The sequence below is a fragment of the Eptatretus burgeri genome, chromosome 12, assembly GCF_056783735.1.
Source record: "Eptatretus burgeri isolate ZD-2024b chromosome 12, Ebu_testis_v1, whole genome shotgun sequence".
Lineage (NCBI taxonomy): Eukaryota > Metazoa > Chordata > Myxini > Myxiniformes > Myxinidae > Eptatretus > Eptatretus burgeri.
Window position 1 is genome coordinate 38,804,611 of NC_140972.1, and position 14,448 is coordinate 38,819,058.

At 44.2% G+C, this 14,448-nt stretch overlaps 1 protein-coding gene across 1 annotated transcript in view; it reads left to right on the forward strand.

Annotated features, from left to right (window-relative positions):
• The first annotated feature begins 988 nt into the window (after positions 1-988).
• Positions 989-14,448, forward strand: part of LOC147015451 (uncharacterized) — a 38,556-nt gene continuing 25,096 nt past the window's right edge. Inside the window, exon 1 of the mRNA XM_085850207.1 lies at positions 989-3,860. Coding sequence (XP_085706333.1) covers positions 3,460-3,860 — 401 coding nt within the window. The 5' untranslated portion in view covers positions 989-3,459. The remainder of the gene's footprint in view (positions 3,861-14,448) is intronic.

The following is a 14,448-nucleotide window of genomic DNA, read 5'->3' on the forward strand; positions in this document are numbered from 1 at the left end:
ATTTATAACATACGTGTATTCTCCACCATTACGAGATCATAATTTCGAAGTTTCACAATGATCGATACAGCGGTTCACGAGAGAAAATTTAAAAATATATTTTCCTTCAATCCAATGTGGCCACCAAACCATGTGACCTATCAATTATTCATGAACACCCTGGTATCCCCAAGGCTGTGGGAATGTGTGTGTGAAGTTTCCCCTCGATCTGTCAAGCCGTTCTGCAGAAGACGGTTTTTAAAGGTTTTCGGGTAAGTCCAATGTCGCTTACAAACCATGTGACCAATGACATCATAGGTGGGGAACTTTTTGTTCGTCATGGATAGGTGGTTGTACCTCGAAAGTTTCTCCTCAATCTGTTCAGCCGTTTCAGAGATTTTTGAAGTTTTTAAAAAAAACAATGGCTGCCAGAACCACATTACCGATGGTGTTTTACATTTTTTTCTGTTGACCAAATTATTCCTGGATGACCCTCAAAAATTTTTCATGTTGAACGGATATAGTGTTCTCCGTATACAATTATGATGTCATCACAAAGGCACCGATGACATCATTAAAAAAAAAATCACTTATTCAGCACAGGGAGCGCTTGACATGTGCAGAGTTTCAATTTTTTCCATGGAGCGGTTTCGGAGAAAGAGGTCCAACGTTCCTCCTTTTATCCCAACATGGCAGCCACACCATGTGACCGATGACCGAATAATTATCATTTCAACATTTTGTTATGCACCTATGGTGAAAATTCGTGTCAATCCGACAATCAGTTCCAGAGAAAATGGAATAACAAAATGCACATATGTACGTATGTACGAGACCGATCACTTTACCCCGCTTTTCGCTTCACGATCATGGGCGAGCTCGCCTTAATGACTGGATGGCACCAATATAAACACTTCACAGAGGCAGTCCTTCATTGGTCATCATCACCATAATAATTCATAATGTGTTTATCCATATGTTATGGAATATATTCTGTTGGAAGGTGGATTCTACCGAAACCATTTTGCAATCTTGGAAGGGGTGGACTCCATAGCCCGCCCTGGGAGTAATTGGTCTGCAGTCAGGAAGCCAAAGCACAGGGTCTTCACCTTTCCCAGCAAAGACAAGTTGGTGGACTTGTCGCCCTCTGCAACTTTAATCTCTTCTGCAATAAACTTTAAATCCCCAGCCCTATCCTATCCCATGTTCCGCCAGTGACTTATTTTTGTTACCCTCTCAAAGTCGAGGCTTTCTACTCACTACCACTCCCTTGACCCCATTTTCTCTCATCTATGGAATTGCCTTGCTCACTCAGTCTCGTCCTATTTTCCACTTTAGTTGTTTTGAGTTGATGGTGCATTAAAGGGAAACTGTCTTGTTCCCACTGCTTGCATACATTGGCATTGTGCAAGCACTGTGTTGACACATCCTTCATTTATTACTGCATGCTCGGAGTGAGGCCGAGCCATGATGCACTGGCACAAATATGTTTTTTTTGTTTTGCCACTCTGGGTTCTTTAACATCCATGATCTAAATGCAGATAGGTCAGCTGGATTTATGTTCTCCCAGCATAATCCTTGCCAATAAACTGTTTTGGCAGCATAAACGCTCTGTCAAGGGTAGAGTACATCTCAGATCATGAAAGATGGAGTGTTCTGAGATGCAGCTCCTCCTGTTGGTACTATTAAAGAATAACAGTTTTCTTTGGTTTCGATTGCCGTTTTGATTACACAGTGGAACTGGACGGGCACTCGATACAGCGCATACCTCCGCCACGTCATACCTGACCCACGAGAACATATCGGACCCAAAACATTTTTCAAATATCATGCTATACAGTACAATATCGATTTTTGGCCCGATCTCTCAATGGCGAAGAATCACTTAAAACATTCCAGTAGTCAGATCCGGATTTGGATCTTCACCAAAATTGAAGCAATTTGTCGTGGTCACACACCTAACCTGTCCACCAAGTTTCGTCCGAATCCGTCCACAACTTTTTGCGATGTCGTGCTCGATATCGGTTTGGCCCGATCTCTCAATGGTGAAGAATCACTTAAAAAATTATCAGATCCGGATCCAGATCTTCACCAATATTGAATCAGTTCTTCCCTGTGACACACCCAACGTGTCTCCCAAGTTTCATCCGAATCCGTCCAAACTTTTTGAGGTATCGTACTATATAACGTGTTTGGCCCGATCTCTCAATGGTGAAGAATCACTGAAAAAAATTATTGTAGTCGGATCCGGATCTGGATCTTCCCAAAATCTAATCAGTTTGTCTTCGTCACACACCCAATAGTAGAGTTCCCACAATCGGGTCTCGTGACCGTTTTTCCGGGACCAAGGTTTGAAGGTTGATTGAAGTCAATTTGAAGGTGCCGATTAAAATGAGCTGGGGTGAACCTCGTGAAAATGTGGGCTGACTTGTCCAGACTCGAAAATTCAAAATGGCCGCCACACGGCTTCCAGAATATTAAAAAAAATCTTTGGTTCTCCATGTCCGATTTTTATGATTTTTGGGTCTAAACATATGTTTTAAGGTCAAATATTTCATTTATCAGCACAATATCTTTAAAAGTGTAAGAATTAGAATTAAAAAAAAGCTTTTTAAATCATTTTTGCAGAAAAATCCTCGACGGCCACAAGCTGACTGCAACGAAGAAGACCAGGAAGACACCCTGAATAGTTACGATGCATAGGTTTTAAGTAAACTGCAATGTTACTATGTTTTAACACACTTTCATTTTATTACAGAGATCCTTGAATGAGTCGTAGCCATGTCGTCCAAGGGAAAAGGTAAAAAAAAAGGAGACATGAGGAGAGTGAAGAAAGCCACAAGTGCATCCTCTGTGGTGAGCATTGCGATGAAAACAAATCCAATACTACCCCTGAATCATGGGACAATCTGAAGACTTTAGCACAGCAATGGCATCATCCAGATAGGTTTGGAACAGTATACGACACCATGAATTGGGATGCTGGACCACAAAACATGTTCTTTCATAAAATTTGCAAGATTACATTTTCTGGTAAACGTCATATACAGCTGGCAATGAAGAGACGAGACAAAAGTTTGGCAGCTGAGGAGATACTCCAAGAACAAAGTAGCTGTTCTGCTCACTGTTCTGTGGAACGACCCCAGAGACTATCTCGAGCAGCAAGTGGGGTGATACATGACAAAAACTGTTGCGTATGGTGCATGAAGCCGGAAGATGAAAAACACCCCACCAGGGACAGATGGCATATTATGCAAACGATGGATGCCTGGTATGCATTCAAGGCACATACAGTGTACTTCCAAGAGATCAGGATGCGTGATCGCATCTTAACGATTATATATGGATGCAATACCAGATCCCTTTGCAGCAGAAATCCGCTATCACCGGTCCTGCTGGAAGAAGTACGTGTCGACATGAAAAAGCAGTGAAGATGGTCAGCTCCATGTACAAGATATTCGTCTTTCTGAAGTACGAGAGATGTTCTTCAAACATGTGCGCTTGGTTGTGTTCGAAGAGCATGAGTTGCGAACTCAACAGAGTCTGCTGTCTGATTATAAGGCCTTACTGAGAAACTTTGGTTTTGACCCCAGTGGCAAGAAGTCAAGCAACATCAAGGAAATGCTTCAGAAAGGATTTGGTGAAAACATTGGCTTTCATGACTGCCATCGAAAAAATGAAAGTACACTAGTATATGATACATCAGCTGATGACAGCTACACTGAAGTAGCCATTTATTCATTGGGTGTCAGTGATGATCAGCTGCTCAACAATGTTGCCAGACGCATGAAAGATGCTCTTGCTAGTATTCCTGAAATGGCATGGCCACAAAGTGTCGAGGAATTGGAGACACCACAGGCCCCAAATGACATGCTTTTGAAGTTTCTGACATGGTTGAAAACCCCACAGAAGCAGAACTTTGAAGAAAGCAGCAGAGATCCTGTGGTTCATGCATTTGCCTCGCTGCTTTTGTCATACATCACAGGAAAAAGCTCTGCATTTCAAACACAGCTGTCAGTGACACTGCATGGACTGACCCAAAGTCGAGAGATTCTGGACATCGTCAAAAAGTTCTCCCTCGGAATCAGCTATAAATCTGTTCTTCAACTCTGATTCATGGGCAAAGCATGACCTTGAAAAAAACATGATGAATGTCCAGTAGAGCTTGCAGAGAATATTCCTGGAATTGGCATTCTTGACAATGACGACTTCTGTGAAGACACACTGACAGGCGCTGATACGTCACACCGCACCAATGTTATGTTTGTGCAACCTCAGAACCTGGAAGTAACTCTACCAGATGCAGAAAGAGACATGCGACCGCTGCCCACAAGTTCACAAGACCTGAAACGTTTGTGCCTGGAGCAACATGTTGTTCAGCCCCATGAAACAGTGAAACGTGGACAACCAGCTCCTCGTCCAGAAATTGATATTAGTTGTCAGAACACAGATGTACAGAGACAGAGGGGTGTCATCCATGCTTTGGTGCGTCGTGCAGATGACCAAGCAAACATGCCTGCTGATGAACAAATAACTGGTGCATTTGGTGGGTTTCAGGTGACTGTGCAGCAACATGTGAAAAAGAGCAAACCATACTATTTCTTAACATTTCCTAAGCCTCCACACAAATCTGTAGTCCACGAAGTGATGTGCAGGATGGTTGCTGCAGCTGAGAAAAAAAGAATGCCCTTTGTTTTGCAAGTTGGTGATCAACCAGTTTATGCACTTATGGTGCAACTGAGTAATGAAAATCCTGAAGCCTTCAAAGACATTGTGCCATTTCTTGGGCCTTTCCACACACAGTGCTCATTCACGTCTGCCATTTTTAAACGGTTTGATGGTTCTGGCTTGTCTGACATACTGGTTGCTGCACAGGCCATTGCTGAAGGTTCAGGACAGAAGGCACTACGTGGGAAACACTACAAACGTAACATCAGATGTCTTCGGTTGATGTATGAAGCTCTGAGTCGACGGATGATCAGAGAAGGCATGCAGGATGGGGTGTCCTTGTCTGAAAATACAAAGGAGAAGATTGCCATACTTCAGGAATCCTCCACAACTCCAGAGCAAAAGCAGCAAGTCGACTCAGAGTTGGAATCTCACCCAGATATTGTGTCCTCCATGGAACAAGTGTTCCAGAGCGCCGAGTCATCTAACAGTTCCATGGTTAAGTATTGGTTGAGTTTCATGTCCATGGTAGAAGTTCTGATGCTGAATATCCATGCAGTGAAAACAAGGAACTGGGATGAATTCAAGGCTTCATTGCGAATGATGATGCCATGGCTCCATATCTACGACAATGACCGGTATATGCTCGCTGGCTTGTGGAATTATGGCTTGAAGTAAGTAGTCTTCCTGAGGAAAAGGCCAGATACCTACGAGATGGATTGTTTGCACAATCAATGACTGGCAGGCCATATTCGTGTTTGCCTCGAGACCTCTGGATTGAAATGACAATGAACAAAGGTTCCAAGATGAAGGCTGGATGGCTGAAAATTCTGCGGAATGAGAAGATGCTGTGAACGACTACCAGGAACATGAACTCAGTCAACAGAGTAAGGGCAGCTCTTCACACATTGGCACAGATGAAGACCTCTGCTCTGAAGCATTTTGAGAATACCCCCAGTCGTCTGAAGATTGACGAACAGGTTGTGCAAGACCGAGACAGTTGCATCAATGAGTTTGACTGTGACCCATTTGACTTGAATAAACCACAACTGAGAGCTCTGGTATCCGGTGTTGTCGCCTCAGGTGACCTGGTACGTGATTTTGAAAGTGCTCACGAAGATGATGAAACAAGAGTGACTCAATTCTTCAGAGAACGAATGTTTTCACAGAAGACACCATTTGATGCTACAATACACAGATGTTCAAGATACACTTTCAGCAAACCTTCTGTAACTCGGGAGTCAGTCTCAGGCAAAGTGACAAAGACAGATGCTATGGAAAACAGAGCAATGGCATCGTTAATTTGGCTGGCAGAATCTGGTGAAGAGAAGTCCACTCTCGCACAGGTGATGGAATTTCGCGTGACAGATAAGTGTTTACCCAAATTTAACATCAACGGTACCATGAAGAAAGTGCAAAGATCAAAGTTAGTTGAGAAATGAAACATGCAGCCTGTCGAACCTTTTCCAGATCAGTACATTGCCCTAGTCGATATGGGTTTCCTGTGGAGATTCGCGACCCCAACTGCAGAAGATCGTGAGAAAGCTGATGGGTCTGCCCTCACGTGGGGAGATTATGCTGAAAAGCTTTTTTCCGTTATTTGCAGAAGGCATCCAAATGCAAGCCAGATTGTTTTTGTAAATGATGCCGATGGTGTGGAAAACTCCATCAAAGACAGTGAGCATGAGCGTCGTAAATCCACGACAGCACATTGAGATGGGTCCAGAAATGTGTACATGAAAACATCAGATAGGTTTCCTGCTACAAAGAACTTCCAGGTGCTGTTCAGCAATCAGGGAAACAAACAAAGGCTGCAAAAGTTTCTAAAGGATGAGTTCATCAAGCTTGTAAAGAATCATAGAGAAATTAACTTTGTGTACTCCATCAGGCAAAATTGTTGGAACATCTCCTCCGGAGAAAGGATGGAAGAATTTAAATGTAGTCACATTGAGGCGGACACAATGCTGTTCTTCATCTACTCGCAAATCCGAAAAGAAGGAAAAATGGAGACAGTCGTGATTGATGTCGAGGACACAGATGTCGAGATTCTTTCTGCATATGTTGCACATCAACTGGAGGGCACCCTTGCTATCAAACAGAAAGACAAAATCATCAGCTGAAGAGACCTTTGCTCTGATGATGTCGCTGAAATATTAATCCCATTACACATCCATAGTGGATCTGTTACAACATCTGGCTTCCATGGACATGGGAAAAAAACAGTTTATGAAAAAGGAACAGGAACTCAGGAGGCACGTAATCTTTTGAAAGATGTTGGCAAAACACTTCCAGTGACACAAGAGGTGCTTCAGCAAATGGCCATCTTCACTATTAGACTCATCTATAATGACACAATCAGTAAAACGTGAAGTGAATCCAGAGCACGGAAGTGGGGTCAGATGGAAAACAAGTCCACGTCCGCATCCCACCCGATCCAGATTCTCACAATCTGCATGTGACGCGAGTTAACTACCAAGTTTACATTCAACTAAACAATGACAAGCCGGATGCACCCCCAAATCCCACCAACCATGGATGGACAATGAAAGACGGTAGATGTGTGTCAGTGAGGTCCCCATGATGCACTCCCAAGAAGTATACATGACTTGGTTGAACAAGAACAGACATTGTTGCACGATGATGAGGCTGAAAGTAATGATGAAGTTTGTGACTCTGGAGCCAGCGACTCAGATAGTGACTGAAGGATTACATGTATGTGTTTCAATGGAGATTTCATTTAATTTCATTTACAACTGTAAAAACATTGCCACAGTCAAAATATAAGAGATGTCAATATTATTTTATTATGACTGTCTTCGATAAAAGACAGTTTGGACAGTACATCAAACTTTGGTCAATGCAAATTTCAAGAATACTTACCGGGAAAGTGTCAATTGCCGGGAATTCAGATAATTCATGTTTTTTTTCATTTTTCCATTGAAACACTGTTTCTCTCCAGACAAAATGAAGGAATGTTGATATTCTTTCATCATATTACTGTTCAAGATAAAGTACAGGAGGGATATACAAAAGAATGGTATAACCTTCCTGAACAGTGTAAAAGTTGATAAATTTATATTATGTACACATCATGTTCTGAAAATAAAGAAAATGATTGTGTCCTTCTCTTCTTGTCTCAATTTGTTGTGCAATCCCACATATAAACAAACATTTACTTGCATGAAAAGATTCACTGCCAATAATATTATAAGAAGAAAATTGATTTTTTACTATTTTCCAGATGTGACTCGACGACAATCTTGGATTTGGCCCCCGAAAAGTTATATTTCATATTTTGTGACTTAACCCTGAAATATAACAATCTGTAATGGTAATATATGACATCCTTGACCTTCAAAACATATATTTTGACCCAAAAATCAGAAAAATCGGACATGCAGAACCAAAGATATGCAATTTTTGATATACTGGAAGTAGCATTGTGGCCATTTTGAATTTTCGCATCTGGCCGAGTTCGCCCACATTTTCATGAGGTTCACACCAGCTCATTTTAATCAGCACCCTCAAATTGACTAAAATCAACCTTCAAACCTTGGTCCTGGAAAAACGGTCACGGGACCCTATTGTGGGACCTCTACGACAACCTGTCTACAAAATTTCATCTGGATTCATCCACAACCTTTGGCGATATCCTGCACACAAACAAGCAAACAGACAAATAAGATGTTGTGCAGAGCACTAAGCTTGCAAGATCCATAAAACAAATTCGATTTAAAAAGTAATTGGTGGTTGAATTCAATGACCAAATCTGCAACTCCTATTCAAATTTCAAGTCAATTGGATGAAAATTGACATTTTGAGAAATCTGCCCTATGTTGACGTTTTGGCCGATGTGGACCTCATGGTCCATGTTGACCTCAAAAATAAATGGCTGGTTAAATTCCATGACCTGAACAAAATCCTCTTCAAATTTCAAGTCAATCGGATGAAAATTGAGGATTTTAGAAATACTGCCTTAGTTGTTCACATTGGGTTGATGTTGACCTTTTGGTCTTTGTTGACCTCAAATATCATTCACTGGTTGAATACAATATAACTCCTTTTCAAATTTCAAGTTAATCGGATGAAAATTGAGGATTTTAGAAATCACACCGAAGTTGTTGACCTTTGGCTTATGTTGACCTTTTGACCTCAAAAACAATAGGCTTCTTCCTCATGACAAACTCGACCAGATGGTGTAATTTCATCAATATTGGTTTGAAATTGTGACCTGCAGGCGATCAACAAACAGACAGACAGGCGGACAGGCAGACAGGCAGACAGGCAGACGGGCAGACGGGCAGACAGGCAGACAGGCAGACGGACAGACGGACAGACGGACAGACGGACAGACGGACAGACGGACAGACGGACAGACGGACAGACGGACAGACGGACAGACGGAATATCAAAATCGACTGACAAATATACTTGAAAAATCTTCGATATTGCAAGTAACAAGAAGAAGACGTCATGCAAAGCACAATACTTGCAAAATCCATCAAACAAATTTGACCTCAAATATAATTGGTGCTTGAATTCAATGACCAAATATGCAACTCCTCTTCAAATTTCAAGTCTATCGGATGAAAATAGACAATTTTAGAAATTGGCCTTTATCTTGACCCTTTGGCCACAAACAGAATCACACAAAATACTTAAAAAATGTTCGATTTTGCAAGTTACAAACAAACAGACAGAGAGGGGTGAAAACATAACCTCCTTCACTTTCAGTGGCAGCCAATGACATCGGCCATTATAAAGCTTTCATTGTTCGTGTGAGAAAACTCCACAGATATTTGAAGACTCGATAGCTCAGCGCATTGTCACTGTGCAAGTGATGACGTCCTTGGGTTTGAGTCCTGGGTTTAGACAGAATTGTTTCATACTCACCCCATGCAGGAATTTATTCCTGTATATTAATTTTTTTTAAAGCTGTGCAGTGACCATGTTGTCACTGAACTACGCCCTCAAACTTTAGTGAAATCGGACCAAACTTCTGGGCTGCACCAAGCTCTCCCGTGTGTATGTCCTTCGGGTATTAAAAAAAAAAAAAGTTTTTGAAATAAATAAGTTTGTTTTTAAAACTGAAACCTTAAGCTTCAATTGCTTTCAAAAAGGTAATATCATGAATATTACAAATACATTTGAATAAAAGAAATGTTTGTATTGTGGCGGTTTTGAGAAACCGCTCTTGTAAATGTGCACTTACGACATGTAGATCCTTCAGCGTAGTTATTTCCGGAATAAATGTTGAGAATTGTCGCTTCACTTTGGATGGGTCAGTAGGATCCAAACTGCGTTAGAACAGATAATGATTCACCCCCGATTTTTCTTTTGCACATTGAAGGTTGTCGGCAAGGCATTGGCAGCCATTTGATGCGGGCGTGTGCCGAACCACCTTCCTTCCATTCAGGTCAGGTCAGGTATGAGAGCATGCACCGGACAGAGCGTCGCAGCGTCCACTTTCTGCCGGTACACCAGGAGCCTCTGTCGGGCCATCCCCCAGGCAAATGCCTGGCCCACCCCATCTCCTTGAGATCATAATCAACCTGCTGCAACCATGAGGCACATGGCCAGCCCATTGGCTTCCTCCACTCATGATGCTCCCTCGCTGAGAGAATCTGATGAGTAGGATCAGCATCAGGAAAATGAGTCACATGTCCATGCAGCCGCAGCTGACACTCACTGACAATGCAGGTAACAAATCTCATTTGAGTCTCGTTCAGCAACCGCTTATTGGGCACAAAGTCCGACTCGCGATAGCCAAAGATTCTCCGAAGAGAGTGGTAACAAAGGAATTAAGTCGCCGTCTCAGATCCCTGGTCAGAGTCCAAGTCTCACATCCATAGAGCAAGACTGCATAGCAAGCACCAAGGACCTCGATGCGGGCTTTCGTCCTCCTGCACAGGCACCGGCAGCGCAACACCCCATGATCCAATGAATCCATGACTCCCCACGCCTGACCCAAATGTCAACTGACCTCTGGCTCACAGCAAGCAAAGACATGAATATTACTGCCAAGGTAAGTGAATCTCTCTGTGACCTCAACATCCTTGCCACAAACAGGTACAGACAGGATACTCGCATTCAAGGATGTCAATGAAAGCCTGGATGTTACTTTTGACCCAGGAAACCCGTAATCTCAGTGGCTCCAACTCCTCCTTCAGCACCCCGCGGGCCCCCAAAAGGATGTCTATGGTCTCTGCAAAGATGATTGCATCATCTGCAAAATCAAGGTCAGAGATCTTGACATTCCCAAATGATCCGTGGCTTCGCCCCACAGCCTGCAGCCCTATGTCCGCCAGTGATTATGTTGGATATCGGCACGATCGAGAGGAGCCTGCGAATTATCCCTGCTGATGCACTGAATTGATGCAATCGTTCGGCCAGAATATTCGTTGTCAAGATGTTGCGAGATTAAATCACCAATACAGTCACTCGAATTTATACCGCCGACATACTTTGTAACAATCACCTTCACCCCAGGAACCACAGTCAATCTGAACCATGCTGGCCACTGTTCAGATGCCATGACCTGACCGGACTATTGCGCAGTTCTACTACTCAGTTTGGTGAAAGATGAGTCGGCATTTTGGCGCATGCGCACGAAATATTATTTTGAAAATAAATGCCAACGTTTACATTTCGGGTTTTGAAACTTTTGCACCTTCGGCGGAAAATGGATAAATATAAAAGGCTAAAAATATGTTTTATATTTATATTTCATTTCTCCTTCTTTGCGAATCGCAACGGCGTTTTTGGCCATCTTCCAGATCACATGACGATCAAACGGGAAAGAAATTCAAAAATCTGTCCGGTTAAATACAAGATAATATTTTTTACAATCATAATCAAGAAACAGTTGCCGAATATCTTCTAGAATGGCAGACTGGACAGGTTTTGAAAATGGCGAATTTTATAACTTCGTGACCTCGTCCCTGACCTTGAACCCGGACAAAAGTTATATCGTTGTGCAAAACTCATCGACCTCTACCCACATACTAAGTTTCATCAAGATCGGAAAGAAAAATTGTTGACGGACGTACGTACGGAAGTACGTACGAACGGACATTTGGTCTGGCTTTATTAGGTCATCTCGGTCGAGATGACCTAAAAATGGCTGCAAGCAGCCCCTGCCAAAACTCTCGTCTGTGTTCATTGAGGACCCGAAGAACAAGGATAGTGTCAACCGTTGACCTCTTTGGTGAAAAGCCTGACTGCTATGGACGCTGGTGCTCAAGCAGATGGTGATGAACCCGATCAAGAATTATCCGAGCAAAGACCTTGCCCGGCACTGAGAGCAGCGTCATCCCCCGGGAGTTGTTGCAGTCCTGGTGATCACCCTTCCCTTTCCAAAGAGGGACAACAAGGCTGCTCTTCCAGTCAGTTGGGATGATGCCTGTGTTCCAGGCAGAACACAGAACTACAAGCAACGAATCTGGAGCAGCATTTCCACCAGCCTTGAGAAGTTCAGCATGGATGCCACAGATCCCAGGAGCTTTACCCCATTTCAACTGGTTCACCACAGCCTGTACTTCCACAAAAGAAGGTGGATCACATTTGATTGGATGGTCAGCAATAGCGATGGTAACACCCTGACATCCAACTCAATAGCTGGTGAATCAGCCTGGTACAGCCGCTCAAAGTAACCGTCCCAGTGTGCCTTCACTTTGGACTCCTCTGCTCTAATTGCAGCACACCAAGGGACGGGCTTGAAGGAACGCAATGTGCGAATTCCCCTGTAAGCAGGACGAGAATCACTTGACCACAGGTGTACTCTACCCCCTCACAGATTCCTCGCACATCGGCCTCCCCTCAGCGTACGTACAGTTTTACGCTTCAGTTTCCCTGAATACCTCTGCTCTGCTATTCAGCCTGGCCCTGCAACTCTGGTTAATGGTGGCCAGTATCCCTTGAGAGACAAAATTCTTCTTCACCTGACGATGAGATCCAAGACATCCACCAGCAGCATCAAGGACGGTGATCTTGAAGGCACTTCACAACTCTTCAGGATTCCCCAAAGCACCTCGACCCTCCAAATCCACACTCAGCCTGTTCGGAGACGCCTCAGCTTCCCTCTCATCCTTGAGCCTGCCAAAATCCAACCAAGGCTGAGATAATACCATTCTCCTGGATTTAAGCTGAAACTTCAGAGTTGCTACAACAAGCCTGTGGTCAGCATTGAGAAACTGAGCACTCCGGTCGTCCCTGCAGTTCTGGAGCATCCTTCAGTGACGATCAACGAGCATATGGTCAATCTCGTTTGCCACACCACCAGCGTTGGAATACCAAATCCAGCGATGAGCCTGTGGGGGCTGAAACCATGAATCAGCCACTTGAAGTCCATGACCTCTTGCAAAGTCAAGGAATTTTGTGCTATTCTGGTTAACAGTTCCAGACTCATGGGGACTAACAAAAAATGTCTCATAACCATCGCTTTCAGTTGCAGTTGATGCATTGAAATCCCCAAGACTCGAAGAGTATCTCGCCTCGGGCACTGATCAACCACAGACTCGAGCGTGGCATAGAATGCATCCTTCATGGTGAGATCACTCGCCCCAGTCGGAGCAAAGACAGAGACAATGGAAATGACACTCAAGGAATGACGAATCGTTAGTCTCATAATATGCTCATTAACCGGTGTTTCCTCAATCATCATGGGAGTCAACTTAATGGACACAAATTCAGCAACTCCTTGGGCTTGGAAACCATCAGAGTGACCAGACTAATAGTAGGTGCAACCACCCACCATGATGTCGCCGCAATCCGGTCTCTGAACCTCAGAGTGTGCTGCAATACCGATGTTCAAACGCTTGACCTCAGATGATAACAGACAGGTGATCATCCTCTCTTCAGGATAGGACATTCCAGGCACCCACCCGAAGGGACCGTCTCAGGTTAACACAAGGAGATCGCCGTCTAGTGGACGACACCTCAGCACCACCCCGACACACACCACCACAATCTGACCCGGTAATGTTACCCCATGGTTTCCCTCCTGTCATCAAAGATTGGGAATCCCGAAGGCTTTGCCCCAATCCAGTCATCCGGTGAGTTTCCCCGATGGAGGACAGCGACACAGGAGGTAATCCCACGGAGTGGATCGTCACATTTCTTGTCTTCTCTCTCAGATTGGACAAGATTTCTTCTCTTCAGATTGGATTCCTTACATTCCCTTCATCGTTCGTTTCCGCTCTCTCTCCTCACACCACAAGTAAGTACACACACTTTTATTTAATACACACTGTGGTTTGACTCGATCTCTTCCTTCACACGTCAAGCAATCAAGACATGAAGTTCACTTACAGAACCTCAAACTTGCTCCCTCTCAAGGAGATCCCTCATCCCACAACCCTCAACCATTCACCCCATCAGAAACCTTCATGATGGCGATCACGTGACCGGACGATGTTTAGTCAGCATTGACCTGAGAGGAATCGGTTCTGTTCGTTTCCCCAAGATCGTTCTTGTTCACCTCAAACCCGCCCAATGCTCGCTCACCTTCAGCGGTGACAAGTGGGGTCCGACTCGAACGACAACCAGAGGGCGCGACTGAGAGGACTCACTTGAGAAACTCGAATGGGCGGGGCGAGGGAGGCGGAACATCAATCTGCGCGCAGGCCCCGCCCAATGACGGAGGGGGAACATCAATCTGTGAGCAGGCCCCGCCCAATGACGGAGGGGGAACGTTCATCTGCGCGCAGGCCCCGCCCAAGGACGGAGGCGGAACGTTCATCGGCGCGCAGGCCCCGCCCAATGACGGAGGCGGAACGTTCATCTGTGCGCAGGCCCCGCCCA